This window comes from Girardinichthys multiradiatus, chromosome 3 (assembly GCF_021462225.1).
Source record: "Girardinichthys multiradiatus isolate DD_20200921_A chromosome 3, DD_fGirMul_XY1, whole genome shotgun sequence".
In the NCBI taxonomy this organism is placed as follows: domain Eukaryota; kingdom Metazoa; phylum Chordata; class Actinopteri; order Cyprinodontiformes; family Goodeidae; genus Girardinichthys; species Girardinichthys multiradiatus.
Genome location: NC_061796.1, coordinates 42,616,616 through 42,635,397, shown reverse-complemented (window position 1 = coordinate 42,635,397; position 18,782 = coordinate 42,616,616). Strand labels below are relative to the sequence as shown.

At 41.9% G+C, this 18,782-nt stretch overlaps 1 protein-coding gene across 1 annotated transcript; it reads right to left on the bottom strand.

Annotated features, from left to right (window-relative positions):
- Positions 1 to 2,667: 2,667 nt before the first annotated feature.
- onecutl (one cut domain, family member, like) lies at positions 2,668 to 17,760 on the bottom strand. The gene is made up of 3 exons (XM_047358739.1): positions 17,421 to 17,760; positions 15,664 to 17,046; positions 2,668 to 8,940 (listed from the first exon to the last, which is right to left on the bottom strand). Exons 2-3 carry the CDS (start codon positions 16,703 to 16,705, stop codon positions 8,630 to 8,632), a joined length of 1,353 nt encoding a protein of 450 aa, XP_047214695.1. The 5' UTR covers positions 16,706 to 17,046; positions 17,421 to 17,760; the 3' UTR covers positions 2,668 to 8,629.
- Between the last annotated feature and the right edge of the window lie 1,022 nt (positions 17,761 to 18,782).

Sequence of the window (18,782 nt, the reverse complement as noted above, 5' to 3'; positions counted from 1 at the left end):
CCAGTAAGAGCAGAGTGTGAAGGTTCAATTAGCAGGGTAAGAGCACAGTTTTGCTCAAAATATTGAAATGCACACAACATTATGGGTGACATACCAGAGTTCAAAAGAGGACAAACTGTTGGTGCAGGTCTTGCTGGCACATATGTGACCAAGACAGCAAGTATTTGTGATGTATCAAGAGCCACGGTATCCATGATAATGTCAGTATACCACCAAGAAGGACGAACCACATCCAACACGAATAACTGTGGATGCAAGAGGAAGCTGTCTGAAAGGGATGTTCGGGTGCTAACCCGGATTGTATCCAATAAACATAAAACCACGGCTGCCCAAATCACAGCATAATTAAATGTTCACCTCAACTCTCCTGTTTCCACCAGAACTGTCTGTCGGGAGCTCCACAGGGTCAATATACACGGCCGGGCTGCTATAGCCAAACCTTTGGTCGCTCATGCCAATGCCAAACGTGGGTTTCAATGGTGCAAGGAGCGCAAATCTTGGGCTGTGGACAATGTGAAACATGTATTGTTCTCTGATGAGTCCACCTTTACTGTTTTCCCCACTTCCGGGAGAATTACGGTGTGGAGATGCGTACCACCCAGACTGTTGCATGCCCAGAGTGAAGCATGGGGGTGGATCAATGATGGTTTGGGCTGCCATATCATGGCATTCCCTTGGCCCAATACTTGTGCTAGATGGGCGCATCACTGCCAAGGACTACCGAACAATTCTTGAGGACCATGTGCATCCAATGGTTCAAATATTGTATCCTGAAGGCGGTGCCGTGTATCAGGATGACAATGCACCAATACACACAGCAAGACTGGTGAAAGATTGGTTTGATGAACATGAAAGTGAAGTTGAACATCTCCCATGGCCTGCACAGTCACCAGATCTAAATATTATTGAGCCACTTTGGGGTGTTTTGGAGGAGCGAGACAGGAAACATTTTCCTCCACCAGTATCACGTAGTGACCTGGCCACTATCCTGCAAGAAGAATTGCTTAAAATCACTCTGACCACTGTGCAGGACTTGTATATGTCATTCCCAAGACGAATTGATGCTGTATTGGCCGCAAAAGGAGGCCCTACACCATACTAATAAATTATTGTTTCATTGTCCAACCCCTGTACAGACCTATTTAATAAACTAGAATATTGAAAAGTACTTATATTTCACTAACTCAATTCACTAAGTGAAACACATTATGTAAATTAATGACACACAGGCTGGTCTTTTCAAGATGTCGTTTCTGTTAATTATATTGATTTTCCGCTTACAGCTAATGAAAACATGACATTTAAGATTAGAATATTACATTAGATCAATTTAAATAAAAACATTATAAGACAGAAATTTGGGCTTCATGACAAATGAGCCTCATGGAAACACATATTCTAATTTATTGAATAGTGAATTAGCGTGTACATACTGCATTACAGTTTGTTACGTTTGGGGCTGCACAGCAATAGGTCAGTCACAGTGGAAATGCTTTTCCCTGGCTGTGACCTCTTTCAGTAGGATAGTGTTCACTGACACAAAGTCAAAATGATCAACCAATGGTCTGAGAAGCATAACACCAAATTTGAGATGTTGAATTAACCTCCATATTCCCCAAATCTCGATCAGGTTTTTTTTGCATGTACTGTCAGGATCCTTTGGTGTTAGGTTTTGTTTTTTATCTGTGATGGTGCAGTGTATGCTGCCTGCTGCATATAGAATATCTTTTTTTGGATTCCAAGTCAGAGTAATATGTTACAGTATTTTTTGGTTTCAGATTTTATTGTTTGTATACAGAAAAATGGTCCACTTACAGCTGCCTTGTAAAACTTGAATCCTTCAACATAGAAATTCATATTTTGTCGCTTGGCTTGGCCCAAACTTATGTGGTTTTTATGTTTTAATTTAAACATAAGAAATTATGCTTTTTAAAATATTATAATGTAGCAGTGCATTAAATAATGTTTCATTGACATGCTTCACATTCTGGCAATAGCTTGAGTACAGGGGCATCTCAAAAAATTAAAATACGATTAAAAATTAGATTTTCTTCACAATCCTCTCAGGGCTGCAGTTATCCCAGTTGCTTGTGCACCCTTTTCTACCACATTTTTCCCTTCCACTCAACTTCCCATTAATATGCTTTGATAAACCAAAGGCAGTTTCTTTAGCTGTCATCAGTCTTCCCTATGATGCTGTAGGCCATAATATGCATAATATGTTTTCTGTACCAAACATATTTTTTCTGTTATTGATACTTTTTATGATTTACATTTTTGATAACCTGAATTTTTGGGTTTTATTAGGTGTGAGCCACAATAATCAAAATTAACAGAAATAGATACTTGAAATATATTACTCCATATGAAATGTATATATGATATAAGTTTTACATTTTTTATTTAATTAATAATATTAATTAATTCTAAGTTACTTGAGATGCACCTTTAAACTATTAAATGTTCTTACATTTCAGCATTTTCTCCTCAACTTAATGAAGACAAATTATGCATAGCTCTGTCTACAACTGGGGAAAAAAAACTATTTTTACAACCAAAACTTCACAATTTTCTTAAATAAATAAAAAAGAGGGGGTAAAGACAAGACTGTTGTTTAGCATCAGACAGGCTTGCAGCAAGTCAGAATAAACTTGACAGAGCCCAGTGTTGGGTTACAAATGAATCATTTTTATTTTTTAGTGCAACATCACAACAAACAATTTTCACATGAGGTATTCAAAGGGATTTTTCTTTAGTTGTTGATACAAAATGTCCCACCATGATTGATGTTTAAAGTGTTGTGTATCTTTTTTAAGCCTTTGGTTGGTTAGCCACATTCATTAGTTAAGTCTAACACATGGACAAGAATGGCACAGTAAAGCATGGTGGGTCGATGAGTTCAAGCTGAGGTAGCTCCAACATTTCCCCTCAGCCTGTCCTCGGTTAAAGCTTTGTGTATGGATTTTATTAATTCCTACTTACAACAGTGGGATCGAACAGTATTTCAACTACACTAAACATTTGGAAATAACAGGGGGAGGGAAGGGGTGGCTTACAAATGTGGAAAAATAGCTTCTGTCTCCTTTGACCTTTCCTTTTTATTTCGGATTGAAGGGCTGATTCTCGGGGGATAGTTCTAGTTTATGGAAAACAAGGAATAGGCAACGTTGATTACAGCAAGAACCTCCTTGCTTAGATTGTCACCTCCTTCTTTTTTGGTCTTAAGAATGATTTCATATATATATACAGAACATGGATCAATGGGACTCTAGCATACTGGCGTTCAGCTTTGGCTGGATAGGAGCCTTGTACAGGCTCCTGTCTCGGATTGATTCCAGCACATTTGGTTTGGAGCATATAGTCATGAAGAAGAGACGGATGGACAGACAAGATAGATAGACAGACAGACAGACAGACAGACACCCTGACAGGATGGATTCTTTGGTTAAGGAATATCTTTGCCACGCAACAACTCACACAGTTGAGGTAGATGGGTAAAGTCTTTGTGTACACACAGGGTGGGAAGGCAAGGACAGACAGACAACAGGGATTCCAAAGTCCAAAAGACTTCCTTCTGAAGACAAGGCCTTTGCCAGTTTCTCAGTTCCAGCTTTACAAAAAAACTGTTTTCTGCAGCAGAAAGAACCCTCTTCTGTTTTTTTTAATCCTCTACATGCTACGGTCAGCTCTAATGTTAAAATTATTCAACAGTTACCTATTCATCTTTGGTTGTTTCCTTTTTGTTTAAACATGATAAAAAACATACTTTTTGTTTTTTTCATTTAAATTCTGAAAGTATGCATCTGATTTCAGTTCTGTGGTTTCACCATCAAATGCTTCTCAGGTTCCTGTCTGGAGGTGTCTTTCTGGAGATGACACTAGGTGGTGCCGCAGGTTAAAAAGGTGTAGGAATCACCTGCAACATGCAGCTCTCCCTCCTGCCTGCCTCTCTGCACACAGAGGAGAAGGAAGAGTCTTTCTGCATGACACGGAACAGAAGGGGGCTCAATACAAACAGCTCTGTCTCCATTTTTGTCTCCCAGTCAGCGATACAAAGAGAAACCTGAAAGGTGTCACCTCAGCTTTGATATGATGACAGTGGCGAGCAGAGGTCGGCAGAAAAGCCTTCAAGCTCTTTCATTTTTAATTTTTTTCACCCCAATTCTGACTTGACCACTCACCCCCACCACTTCCCCCCCTTTAGCTCTCAGCATGCTTACAATTGTCACTCATTAAAGTTTAATTCAGCTCCATGCCCCAGTACTCCAACACCTCCTGCTCCTCAAACAACTCCCCCCTCCATCCTAGTTTTTCTAAACATACACACACACACACTCACTACCATCCTCATCCTGGATGATTCAGCCTCCTCTCTGATGTCTCACCCACTCCCTCCACCCCTTTCTGAATGCCCCCCTAAAGCCCACAGGTCTGGCCAACAGCAGACCTCAGTCCAGAAACCCAGAGAGGAGATGGGATAAAAAAAAGCCTTTGCTTTGAAGTCCACGAAAAAGTCGATGGCCTCTTTCATGACCGCTCGTCTTTCAAGTGCATGCTGTGAAGGGGGCTACACCGATCCGCCCCCTTTCTAGTGTTAAAGACAGAGAAAGAGAGAGAAAATGAGAGCGGGTTCAAGGTGGAAAAAGGCCGTGTCAGCCTCGCTGATAGTTGGAAGCATTTCCGCAGGGGGTCAGAGCATGGGTCTTTGGTGACTTTCCTGATTTAATCATCCAAATAAACAAAACACTGGGAAATCTAAACAGTTGTGCTGTGCAAGCTGATCAGGGAACCTCAGAGGTTGATGAAATTCCAGATGATTGGAAAATATCCTTTAAGTTCATCATTAGTTTGAGAAGCACTTGCAACAAAATCTAGATACAATAAGTCCAATAAGTCTGAAGGGGCTAGGAATCTGGGGCCCCAGTTAAAAACCAAAGATATTCAGAAGATCAGGAAATTCTAAGACGCTAAGGCGCAAAAATGGTGCCTCAGACCTTTATAACCTGATTTTTGAGATACAGAAACAACAGAGCAATCCAAAAAATGAGGAACATATTCTAAAATCAACAAGTACCCATAAAGGAGCAGTAGTAAACCCTAAAAAACTAAAAAACCCTCTTGGAATTAGGCATGCGCTGGTGACCGGTGTCAGAGTGTACAAAGGTTATGTTTTCATTACTGTTAAAATTTTCCATCATATGATTTCTACACTACAAAATCCTTTTCAATGAGATGACTCAGAATTTAATGGATTAACCAAAGTTTTCTCAAACAATAGGGACAATACAGTAACACAGCACTGCCCCTCCCCCACCTGTTGTTGTGAACAGCTGTTTGGAAATATTTTCAGTCGCAAGAAACAACGGACAGTCACAGCGTGTAAACTGAAGGAGCTCCATCAGTTAACCTTATTAAGCAATTTGGACAAAAAAAAATATCTCGATAATCTTTTTTTTATTTTCCAATAACGAAAATCTGACAATATCCTTTTTCTTTCTTTCTTTCTTTCTTTCTTTTTTTTTTACAAAAATTGCTGTCAAACCCTACTTGCCTACCAGGACATCTATGGATGAACACGAACAATAGCTCATGTTTATTTTTTTAAGTGCTTCATACATCTTTTGCAAAACATGCACACAAACATATTATGGCCTTCTGCAAACCATTGCCCAATAATGGCCATATTTATATTTGCTGAGTGTGTTGTGCTGAATTACTTGTCTTTTCTTTGGCTGTAGTAATGCTCGTAGAGTCACGAAGTTTTACATAATCCTCATACTCTTTTGTATGGTTTGCTTGCAAGTGGTGGAACAGATTTGTTGTTGAACTGTTCTTCACGGTGACCACTTTTCGGCATATCTTGCATATAACGCTATTTTGACCGACTTCAGTCTTGTCAAAAACGGACCATTTCCAGGCTAGGGACGTGGACTCACGTCTTGCTATTAAATCATCTGCTGAGACAGAATATTGCTGCATATTTCCTCCAAGTGAGAAGATTGTTCTCGTTTAGTTGCTGTGAGTCACGAGACTGAATTCTGTTTGCTGATTGGCCTAGTTGCCGCCAACTCGAGTCACGAGACTGAATCTTGTCTGCTAATTGGCTTCTGAGGCACACATTCTTTCAATGAGAATTTTCATGCACCTCTCCTTTATCATGTATGCACCCTCCATTTGTTGTCTTTTCGAGACAGTATAAATACTCGATAATGTAAAACTGCACATCGTCAAAGCAAAGTTTACGATACTATCGTCGGCGATATATATTGCCCACCTCTGCAGGCTCTGCCCGAGTCCATAGCCTGTCTAATTAACCAGCTAATATGAGTTTGTTATACTCAAAGTGTTACTATATCATTCCTTATATCTTTGTATCAAAATCAAAACTACTAAAAATAATTGTTATGAATTGCATTATACCTGGAACAGTTAATATCCATCAGGAATAATTGCTTTTCTGTTTTAAATAAAAGCAAAAAGATCATGTTTTACATTTCGGTTTTAAATTTTTGAGAGAATGCTGTAATACCGTTACGTCATTATGCCGCGACAGCCCATGCCTAGTTGGAACTGAGATAACTGTCAGAAGGGCTTGGCTTGTGTGGGATGGTGACATTACACTGAGTTGGACGTAGACAGGAGTGCCTGCACTGCACCGTGGAGGAGTTAGGGTGAAGGGGAGAAGACAGTCACGGCCATGCATGTTGAGCCCGGCAGCAGCAGGCATGTCTGCATGTGACCAAGGTGGACTTCCACTTTCACCTCAGACGGCGCCTTAAGTGGGTCCCGAGATGCTTCATCCTCCACCTGGCATTGGTCTGAATATAACCATTACAAACCCATGGGATGCCACATCATCATTATCTTTAGTATAATTAATTCTAAATATAATCACAACATTCAAACAAGCTTTGGCCTTGGCTTTAAGAGATGACAGCAGAGACCCTTGCAAGAGTAAAGAATTCCCAATTTTCCTACAAAAAGAACAACAAAAAAGAAAAGCAAAAAAGACCAGGCCTTAGGATAGAAAGATAGAACGTCACATGATGGTTCGGATCAGGATTGGGATCAGGTACTGGGTTTAGAGATTCAGGTCATACATTCAGGGAGGAAATGTTAATCTTTGGTATTATGATGGGATTCTACAGCTAAAAGTCCCCATCAGAAAAAAGTCTTTAGTTTCACACAGACATACAGAGCATCGTTAAATAAATACTTACAGTATATAGATAGCATACTTAAATTACCAAATAAATACAAAGAGGAAAACAAAAGGTAAACAATAAATACACAAACACAGTAATAAATACCATAAATCAGATCAGTAATTGCATTTAAAATGTTCTTGGTTTGATTTTGCTGTTGACTATAAGGCCGGTTAAACCTTTCCTTTGCAGACCAAAAAGAAAATTAAAAATGACCTTCAGCAGGGCTGAAACAAACTGCCCCACACTTCCAACATGTTTCCTATAAATAGAGTGATGTGCTTGAAATCTGTACAAAAAGGGCAGAAAGAATCACATTCCTCCATTTTCTAAACATCTGTTAAAAAAACACTTCAGAATGGAGAAGAGGTGTGTGCAGTTATTTGTAAATGAGCTGAAAAAAATACTAAAATCTCACTATATACTGTGTCAGGTGTAGCTCTTCTCTATGAAACCTTTTGTGTTCAAATTAAATTTTTTTTTCTTTTTTTGTGGCTTGATTTTGAGTCAAAAATGGCTGAGGAGCTCTTATTTGGAAGCTCAGCAACAGTCTTAAAGCTAAAACGGTTGGATCAACAAGTCTGTTTCCACACCCTACTTGTGTTTATTGATTCTGTACCGGCATAACGTCACGTCATATCAGAGATCCCCCCTGAAACCTCTGATTAATTCAAGGCAAGACCGTTCTGACAAAACGCTGCAGATGCTCTTGTTGGTGGTTTATGATTGACGGCTGGGATTTACGGACGCTAACAAAACCCCATCCTGATTACTCCAGGCTCCAAACTTGAAACAGCACCAAAACAGTCCTGGGAACCATCACCATGGAAACACATGCTAAGAAAGAGGAATTGACCTCTTCACAAAAATAAATAAAAATAACGGCCTTTTCTTCCTCCTTCATCTTGATTCTCGAGGAAAAATAAGAGCGTGGGGTGGGGAGGTTAACATCTTTGGATGACGCCAAACACTTCTGATTAAAAACTTACACGATGGAGCTCTCCAGGTGTGACTAAACGGCACCTCTTGATTCTTCACATTTGGAGAGATGGGAAAAGATTTGAAGGTACATCAAAATATGCTTCCTCCTGATTTGCAAAACCCTCATTATCTGTAATCTACATAATCAAAATAATGCAATGGGATGGTGTCTATGTGAGGGTGTTAATCTTCTTCACACCCTTGACTATACAAGCAGGACCTCACGTCCTGCAATTTTATCACTCTAAGCATTGCCTCCTTCCATTTCAAAGAGGCAGTCGACTTTGGTTAGGGAAAATGCTTCATAAAATCATCTGCAACAGCTCCGTCACTCCTTCTGATAACGAGGACATTTGTACCGCCTGATCTCCACCTAGACCAGTCTATGTGCCCCCTTTGCTCCCTAGGCGCCCTCCCCAACGCACCTCCAGGACAGCCCATCATCACGCGGTGCTGCAGGACACCGCGGAGGAGGACACGTTGGAGCCCGAGGAGCCGGTGGAAGAGGGGCGGCCCTCGTCGGTCCATTTGTTCAGGTTGCGCCGGCGGGCGTTCATGAAGAAGTTGCTGACGGTGGAGAGCTCCAGGCCCAGTTGCTGGGAGATAGTGACCTGCAGTTCTTTGGTGGGGCGATGGTTCTCTCTGAAGATGGCCATGAGCGTGCGCCGCTGCAGGTCTGTGAACACCAGCCGGGTACGCTTCGGGCCCTGGTTGCGCTCCAGCTTGCTCTGCTCCTGCTCCTTGCGCTTGCAGGCTGCAGGCACATGGATGAGAGATGTATCAGAGGGAGGGAGGAAAGGGGAAACAGGTTAGTAACAGACTGGCAGGCTAACTAGGACAAATGGATTAAGCTGAGGGAAAGTGGATTTGTTGAAAGAAAACAGATTAGCTAAGCAACTTTGATTAGTTGAAAGAGATGAATCAGCAACTTGTTTCATTGTGCAGTGCAGGAATCAAGATGTTCAGTCTTTCACATCTTGTTGCCAGCGAGCTGCTGGTGGTGGCTGGAGAAATAAATAAAAAAAAAGCAAAAAAGCACTTCCAGGCCAAAGCTTTGATGTTTTCATTGTTTATTTTTACAGCTCCTTAATTACTTTTATGAAAAAGTTTTTCTTTTTAATCAGATCTGACCTGGAAAAAGTAATATTAAAATATTCTTTCTATAGACAAAAAACGCCTTGGTTATTGCAACAACTTCCAAACACAATCGTTCTGTTTTCTCTTTGCTGTATTTAGTAGAAGGCGTTTTTTCAAATTTTAGGGAGTTCTGAAAATTCCGTGTTCTGTTACATTTCAGATAGGAATGTGTACTCCAATATGGGTCAGTATGAGATTCCCACAGTTTAATCAATCAATGTATTAATACAAAGATTTAAAACAAAAACGGATAACATGATCTAACTGCTTTTATTTGAATGCAAAAGAGCAACAGTTATTCTTGCTCCTGCGAAAAATAACATAACTGTACTGCTCAAAATAATATAGCTTTAAAGCTGCAAGACTGAATATTCTAGCTCCAACCTATTCTCTAGATTTACAGTTATTTTGATGTGATCAGAGGCTTAAGCAAAAACATATAATAAACATGAATTTTAAAGATGTTTTTAAGTAAATATGTTTACTCCACCAAATATGGCACTTTTTTACACTTTGGCTCTTTATACAGCAACAAAAGAATGACAAGCTGGCAGATTAGATGAGCTGTCTGCTCAACTGGAACCTGCAGTCAGCTGCTTAAGAGTTACCTTAATAGGAGTCAACTTTCCCTGTCATCTCACGTAAAGGACTTTAAACTGTAGGAATTGCATGGTGCTAGTCTATACTCCATACAATCAGAGAACATTTATTAACTCTCACTAAAGGGACTTTAAATCCTAGAATTTAAACTCTTAAATCCTAGAATAAATAAAATGTTAAAAAAAGTTAAAACCTTGATAAACCTTGGTACTGCTAATCAACCCATGCAAAATTAAAACCACAGAAAAACCAAGCAGACAAACTTCAAAAAAGCATTTAATCTAAAGGTTGATAAAAAAAATATTAACTTAGCAATAGAAAGAAAAATAAATTTAAAATGTATTAACTGGTGCCAGTGTTTGGATAGACCTTTTACATTCTTATTCATTTATTTCTAAATATATGGTCCACAGAGGATATTAACATTCACTGTTTCTTGTTAAAGTGTTAAAGTTCCTGATACTCAAATAATACAAACAATGTCTGAGGTGAAAAAGGCCTCTGGTAATTTATTTGTTTTATATCTACATTTTTTTGGAGTATTTTTCTATGTAAGCCTTCATTATAAGAACAGCGAAATGACAACACCGGGTCTGGGTTAAACACCACTGCAGCCTGCACAATCATATAATCAATGCTTGCTTATGAGAAAGTGTAAAAATCTAAAATATCTAAAATTGCTCTGCCAAATAAATCAGCACAGCTCAACGAGAAACAAGAAGCAGCCCTGAGTGTGTAGGTTGAGCGCAGATCCATTTTGAGCCTCAGACGAACATTTTGAATTCAGGCTGCATCTTCCTCTCTGCATATCCATCACTGAACCCTTCACCTCTAACACGCTGTAATTCTGTATATACAGGAAGCACAACACCAACCTCTGCCTTTGTGTACCGAGCCAACTCCCCTCCAACACCCCTTCCTTCACTTCTCTCTTCCTCTATCCATCTCCTTCCACTTCCTCTCTTCCTCCTCCTTTTTTCCCTTAGTGGACGCTACAGCATCATTAGTTTCTCATAAAGGCATTTACATGTGGCGGCGGTGAGTGAGTAATAATCACTTTAAAGCGGAACTCATTTATTTTCTGTTTAGACGAGTTGACGTCAGGGGTGAGTGAAACACGCAGCGTCGGCATTGCCCGCGGTGTTTAGAAGCCTTAAGTGGACTGAAACATATTTAGGAGAGTCGTGCAATTACCTAAATGCACACTTTTAAGAGGTTTCAATCAGCACTGTGTGGTTGTTTTGCTGATGGTATCAGATGCATTTGTAAGAGTAAGCAGAGGAGTATAAAGCACAGCAGAGCAAACACATGCACACCAAGGCCCAAATAAGTGATCAGTGTTCATACTAGATTCTTAATGTTCCTTTTTTAGATGTTAAAACAAATTTTAAACATTTATATATTAGCATAGCATAATATACAACTTAAAATATAAATACAATTTGACTTGATCTTGTAAATATTAGACCATAACATCTTTTGGCCTTTTAAACGTAATTTAAATTTATTTTTTTTAAATACGGTAAGCCTTTTTTTGTTATATTTTTTTAATATAACAATTGCCATTATAGTTATTTTCCCACTTTGTTTATGTTCTAGGAAGAAAACACAAAAATGCATGTGGAATTCTACTACTTACAAAAGATATCTCCATCTTGGAAAGATGGAGATATCAGCAAGTAATAACCTTTACCCCCTATATTTCCATCTCTAAAACACAAAGACACTCCATCCAGTTCACACATGCTACCAACATAGATTTTATAAACCAGTGATCCTGCCTTTTTCTCTCATAACAGCCCTGACACGTCCAATTGATTGGCTTACAGCTTCCCATTGAGAAACAAATCAAGGCTACTGCTACTGCTGATGGTGTTTACTGTATGACCAACTCCTCACTCCTCCAACTCGCACCAACAAATTTCTCTCATTAGCAGGGTGCTTGAGAAACAAGCATGACCTCACTCCACCGCCTTTCCCATTTTCTACACGAGTGCCATCGCAGCGGCAGCAACCCAGACCCCTCCCGGCCCTAGAGATGGCGTTTGCCACCTTGTGTACCTCCGGGGACTTTTGGTTGAGCTAAGTTTGTGAAGCTTGAGCACTCAAGTAGACATGAATAAATCTGTATCGTGAATTCCCAGTGAATGTTCAACTTCAAAATCATTATCTAAAGGAAATGTTTTTACATAGGGATGCGCTCATGTCACTTTGAGATTACAGGCCTCTATTTGGCTTTTAGGGCATCAAGATCTCGTTTGCATTTCTGAGTTATCGAACTATGTCTCATTAAAATCTGAACAGGCCGAGATGTCAGCAGCATGTCAATATCACCAGAAGTACATTTTTTGTGAAAGGCTACTTTTTTACTGCTGTTACACCATTTTCACTGTCAATATTTGTTGGTTGGGGGTTGGTTGTAAGGTGTATGGTGTATACAGTGGTGCACTCTTAGTTCACTTAGTAATGCAAGGAATAACATGATAGTGCAGATCGGCTTGCTTGTAGCTCGGATTTATGGCTTGTTGGAGGAGTCACTGTGTCCTGCCGCTTTTCATCCTCCTCCGTCCCGTCCTTGCCGCTCTGCCTCACAAACGATCATAACACCAGCCATTAAGTAAATGCTTCCTTATGCAGTAATCATGTGTAAAAGGCTCACAATTACCATGCTATAAATCCCCAGCACTGGGGCTACTCCTGGAGATATAAATATTCCCCTATAGGCTTCTTATGATCGTGGGAACAGCCCCTAATCATGATGTATGCCCCTGTCTCGTGTTGCTGAAACGTGATCGAAAGTCCTTTCCTTACCCCCCGGCGTCCAAACCTACACCGCCTCCCCTCCCAGCTAGAACCCCTCCCAGCCTCCTTCCCCTCCATGTCCACCCCCCTGCCCCATCCCCTGCCCACCCCCTGCTGATTTCTTGGGCCAGGGGCTGATAGAAATTATTGATTAAATCTGTGCAGCTCAGACTTCTCGACCCACAGAGGCTGATTAACCCCTTCAGCGCTAGAGTGGGGGAAGCTGCAACAGTCAGATACAAAAAAAACCAACAACAGCAGCAAAGGCAGCAGAGCTGTTCGCTGGATGCTGCACAGTGAATGCCACACTGGCCTGTTTGTGATTCCTGATATGCAAATGGAATCGGCTTTGACCTTTGAGCCTTGCCAGCTGAAAGTGAACTGTACACAGCAAGAGCTGAATGAGGCTGTGCAGTTTTCATAGCTGTAGGGGGTTGGTGCAGCGCTGGAGCCGACACATAAACCGCATTGACCTTTCTTTTCTATTCAGACCTTTAGTCAAGGGCTTCAGCCATCATCTTTAAAGTTATAGTCTCTGATCCCCTGCTTGACTTTAAGTGTCAGAGCTGTGTGGTCTTTATCCTGCCTTTTCTCCAGCTAAATCCTGATTGCCTCCTCCACAGCCTGAAGTTGGCCTGAAGATGCATCTCATATACAGTGCAGTAATCCGTGGAGCTCAAACGTATGCACACAAACGAGATACTGCAGATACATCCAAGGGATCACCTCCTCCATGTTTAGCAAAGTGTCTCTGCAGAAAGACAGTTATTTGAAAAGACAAAATGGCAGCAAGAGCATTCCATAATTACAGCATGTCGAGCTTCAAGGGGCGCTCTGCAGCTCTCCGTCGTAGACACACAGTTATGAAAATAAGATAACGCTTCCTGCTCAGTCTGAAGGACCTTTTATGTATTTAAGCCACTGCTGCATTAAGGGGGGAATCATCTTAAAACTTGAGGCATGGAGCAAAGAGCACTTGAGCTACCTTCAGACTGGGGAGTACAGGGCACTGCGCATTCTAATTCCAGTCTCGATTCGCAGATGCGGCTGAGGTGTGTGTGGGCAAAGTGTGCTGCTCTTTCCCATGGAAATCAATAGCGGCTTGTAATTAAACAAAAGGGGGTTGGCCAGGAGAGAAGGGGGAGAAAAAAACAACAACCCCCTACGGAAAGTAGGTTATGTAGAAAAGTGCCGAGCTGTCTAAATTGTGGCTTTGCCAGGAACTAAATATGCAGTTTTAGAGTGTGTGGGAGTAGAGGGAGAGAGGAGCAATGTCAAACACTAAAACGCTTCTCTGTGTAGGCTTTAATTTTTTATGAGTCTGATTGATCGGCTGCTCAGACGTGGCACTTCAACTCGTTGAAATAATGTTTGTGTTTGTAAAGATGAAGGAAGGGATGCTGCAAATAAAGAAGAGTAAGCAATGCAAGATTTCTGCCAAAAAGGGGTTGATTTGATTTTGAGCTTGATAGGTTAGTTTTTACAAGACAGTCAAAGTGAATTTGCATACAAAGCATCCACACTACCGACGATTGGATTAAACAAGCCGACACTTTAGTCAAATTACAGAACAAACCCTGAGATAACTCATCTCCAGATAAGAGCTTTAGTCGTGATTGCTGTGACGTTTGTCTGAATAGAGGATGTACACATGGGCTCTCAGAGTTGAACAATCAAGGATCAATAATTGTGAAGGGATTGCAAGAGCGCACAATCATTACCTATGAACCCCATTGTGTTGTTGGGCTTAATCAGTCGAGCTGCTGACAGAGAGCGAAAAAGGCAGTGATGAACCAAGCGGACTTGCACACACGTACAGCTCAAAGACCCCTGCAGTTAGCACACACACCCACACACACACACACACACACACGTCTTTGCTCATCTCATATTACTGCGCTCACTTGGATTTCTTTCTGTGCTGCATGTATCAGATGGGCCCCTGTCCCTGTGGAGGGACAACACTGTAACACGGCACTGTACAGCGTGCTGTCGTGTCTTCAATCCACATCCCAGAAGAATATTAAATGTCAAGCAGCAGATTACAATGTGCCTTTCAAAAAAAGAGAAATCTTTATTCTTTTAAATCTGTACAAACACTATCAGGTAGGCAAGCGGTAAATGACTGGAGAATTTTTTGAAAAACACAAAGGCAAAGCTGATGTTGATCTTAAAACCCAATTTCATTTCATCATCTGCTATTAAAAGACACACAAGAAAATCTTGAATAACTTTTCAAGTAAACATCACAAATCCGCTGAGACCATCTCTTTCTTCTGAAGCTTTAGCGAGGTGCTTCTCAGTTTGTATTCAGTCTCGCAGCAATTGCCCCAGTGACGACGTTGATAAAAGACATCTGGCAAAAGCTCAAGTGTGATTTGCATCAGGTGCCTCGCCAAGTCAACTTCAGGCAGGCGCTGAACAGATATAAATCACTGCTCAAGTGAATCAACCGCTCTAGAACGGTACATCTTCTGCAAATTATTTTGTGGACTCAAAAGCGATTAAATTTCCAATTGCTGCTCACGCTATCTTCATGGTTCACTTTAGAGGAGGGCAAATGTCTGAGACTTTTTTTTCCTATGTTGTAGCTACTGTACAAATCAATAGCCACTGTTTGGGAGCAAAATAAAGAAAGGAATTGCACATATGGCCCCTTTCTGGCTCAGACTGTCCTGGATGTTCTTATTATCAATACCTAATGAGGTTACAGACAAGCCAGTGGTACGTTCTCAGTGTGAAAAACAGAAACATCCGTATGATGCTTTATGCTTTTCTTCATGTGTCAACCTGCGCTGCATACTGATCACTGGAAAGGAGAATTTTTTTTGGAAGATATACAGAAGGCTGGCGTTTGGGGAAAACAGGAGGAAAGAGTGTATTTTTTTAGTGTGAGGGTGCATGTGTGAGGCATACAGATAGCAAAGCTAGATCTTACCCTCCAGCCGAAGTGAGGCCATTCTTTGAAACTCGGGCTCCTGCAGCCAGCGAGACATCCTCTTGAAGGTCTCGCGGCCAGACTTGAGCTTGCCCCAGGGCTTGGGGTTCCTCAGGAGGTCAGACAGCGTGCCCTGTGACCTACACAGGACCCTCTCTGCGAAGATGGCCTGGGGGATGCTGTAGCGCTTCAGCTCGGTGATGATCCTCTGGGCCACGTCCCTGGTGTTGATCTCTTCCCCGCCTCCGCCACCCTGCGAGCCCGGCAGCATGCCCTCGCCGGGTGAGGATGAGGCGGGCGACGAGGAATGCATGTGTTCGCCCATTTTGGCTGATTGCTGGCTTGGGTGATGGTGAGGTTGGTAGTGCTGGCTGTAGATGTGAGGGTGGTGGTTAGGTGTGTGCTGGTGAGCCTCTATCTTGTTCAGCTGATGTCCAACGGACACATCGCCAACTCCCAGGCCTGGTGGTGACATCTCTCTGCCAAAATCTGATGCCCGGCAGAAGAGACTCCCCCCATGGACATCATAGCCGCTGTGGAGCATCTGTCCACCATTGCCATTGGGACTGTTTCCCAGACTGCTGTAGCCATGCATGGAGGTGCCCAGGCCTGAACCTGTGGTGGGGGGTGTCAGGCTTTGGGTCATGGCTAGCTCCTTTCCATAAGGGTTGTAGAAGTTGGTGCTGAGGCCTCGATCCTCCCGCATGAGGGTGAAGCTGCCGATAACATTGCTGACCGGGAGGCAGGGGTGATGGTGGTGATGGTGGTGGTGGAATTTGTCGTCAAACGGCTGCAGGGGGGTTAGGGTGGTGTAGGTGCTGCCCGAGCTGGACGGGGAGTCGCCGCTGTAGCCCAGCGCCGACATGGAGTGGTCGAAGCCCGACGGACGGGGCTCGGGTTCCAGAGACATGCCGGAGCCCCCGAGGGAAGGCCTGGGGAATGCTGCTGAAAGGTCCCGGGAGTGCAGCATGGCCCTGCCGTCCTGGCTGTGGGCCAGCTCAGAGTGGCTGTGGAGGGACATCTCCCCTAGACCTCCATCCATCTTCAATTTCAGCAAATAAATGTGTGTTTCTTGCTTCTGTTTGCTGTTGCTCTATCTTTGTTATTGTTGTTCAACAGCCAGGACAACAATCTGTAAGGTCTCTTGTTACACTAGACTATGGATTTATTGATTTGTGAATTAATTGATTTCCGGGCTTACGGATTGTCTAATTAATTATCTGATAACATTAAGTAGTGTCTTCAAACTCCCTCAAAGTCTCAGAAAATGAGCTTGGTACAGCATGGAGATCCTGGCGGGTTATTTTATTCTCACTTGTGCATCTGTTTGTGTCTTTGGTGCTCTGCTGGGGTCTCCGGCTGGTGTCTCGATCGCTTTTGTGCCTGCGTGCGACAAGACAGCGGATGTTACCCCCTACATTTAAACTTCCATCGATGCACAAAGGGGGAAAATAACAACATTGCGTTTTTCCTCTTTAATATTGACGTTATTTCACACATTTGTGTTGTAAACAGTAGGTTATTGATAGTCTTAATTTCTCGAGAAAGCACCGATATGAGAACTTCATTGATTTCATTATCATCTCCTCTTGTAAATTAATGCGTTTTTCTTGCTGCTGTATGCAAAGCAATATCCTATAGAAAGAGCGCGCTTACTAGTTGCTGCAAATTACCAGTGCATCTCAGGGAAGATGCTTTATCTACCAAAGATCACGTTAACGCCAACAATGACTTATTAAAGACTAAAAATATCCTACCTTTATTTTATCCGCTTCTCAGGGCGCAACCACGGCTGCTGTCCGCCCTGTGCATCTCTCCGACTGTGTCGCCGAGCAGACCTACAGATTCACACAATTGGTCCGCTGCGCCCCGGGGTAGCACATCCACCAAAAACCAGCACAAAAAATTGTGAAAAAAAGAAAACAACATCTGCGGTTTCGGGTAAATATCTAGGTCTCCTCTTGTTTTTACTCCTAAGACAGTCTCCGGGTCCACGCTCCGTGTTTTCGCTCGGTTACAGGCACTTCTCTTTTTCTTTCATTATCTCGTGAGATTTTCCTCCTCCTCCTCTTGCTTCTCTGCCTGCCACTTCATCGATCTCACCACCAACTCTTTCTCCTCCTCCTCCTCCTCCTCCTCCCTTTGCTCGCATTGACTCCCAGCTTTCAGTGCGTCACTGCCTTAAAAATCTGACAGATGTGCGATGAAATTCCTACTCCAATTAACCCTTTCTCTCCGGGGGGAGGAGGAGGAAAACAGAAGAGAGGAGGAGGTGTGCGTGTGTGTGTGTGTGTGTGTGTGTGTGTGTGTGTGTGTGTGTGTGTGTGTGTGTGTTTGTGTGTGTGTGTGTGGAGATGCTCTCTTTCTCATAGCCCCACAGGTTAAGCCTCCTTCGGCTGATTGCATGCACAAACATATGAATTATTTGCGGACATCTTGCTTTATCGTGTCTGATCAATCGGTTTTATGGCTGCATAAAATCGCTTAGTCCTTTTCATGTAACCATACCATACCACCTTTATTAATAAAGCACTTTAAAATAAACCAAAGTCCACAAAGAGCTGCCCTCATACAGATGACATAAACGCTTAATTGGGAATGCTGCTCCTGCTGTTGTCACTGCGCAACATTGTGCGGACATTTCATTAAGAAGGAATGGGGAAACGAGAACAAAGAAGTTGCTTAAAAAGGTCATTTGAATTTAAGCTTTGCAAACATGATTGTATGGATTAGTGCCGGTCCAGCGCATTTCAGCTAAACATTTTTTGTTGTTTTCACAGCAAAATTGTTGTCATCACAACAGATCTTTGCTGTTGAAATAACGTACAGCAGTGACTCTAGTTAGTGGTTTTCCCAGTGAAACGTCAGTACAAAACAGAACTGCTGAGAATACCGCAATCATCGTGATATTGTAAATTTACAAAGCATTTTGGTAAAATTCTAGTACTGTAGTTAAAATGGCAATGGTATCACCTAACCAGAAAAAAACAACCAATACTCCATCTTCAATCAAACCAAGTTGTAAATGCACCAGATTGTACAATTGAGCTGTAATGTGAATTGTAGTTGTTATTAACATTTAAACAGTATCTTATTCAACACTAAATCTGTAAATTATC

What these genes read in the sequence shown, in the direction of transcription:
- onecutl (XM_047358739.1), bottom strand. Translation starts at nt 16,705, where the DNA reads ATGGATGGAGGTCTAGGGGAGATGTCCCTCCACAGCCACTCTGAGCTG. An exon ending in GGCCTCACTTCGGCTGGAGG is followed by an intron (nt 8,941 to 15,663) that starts GTAAGATCTAGC and finishes ATGTGCCTGCAG; the next exon opens with CCTGCAAGCGCAAGGAGCAG.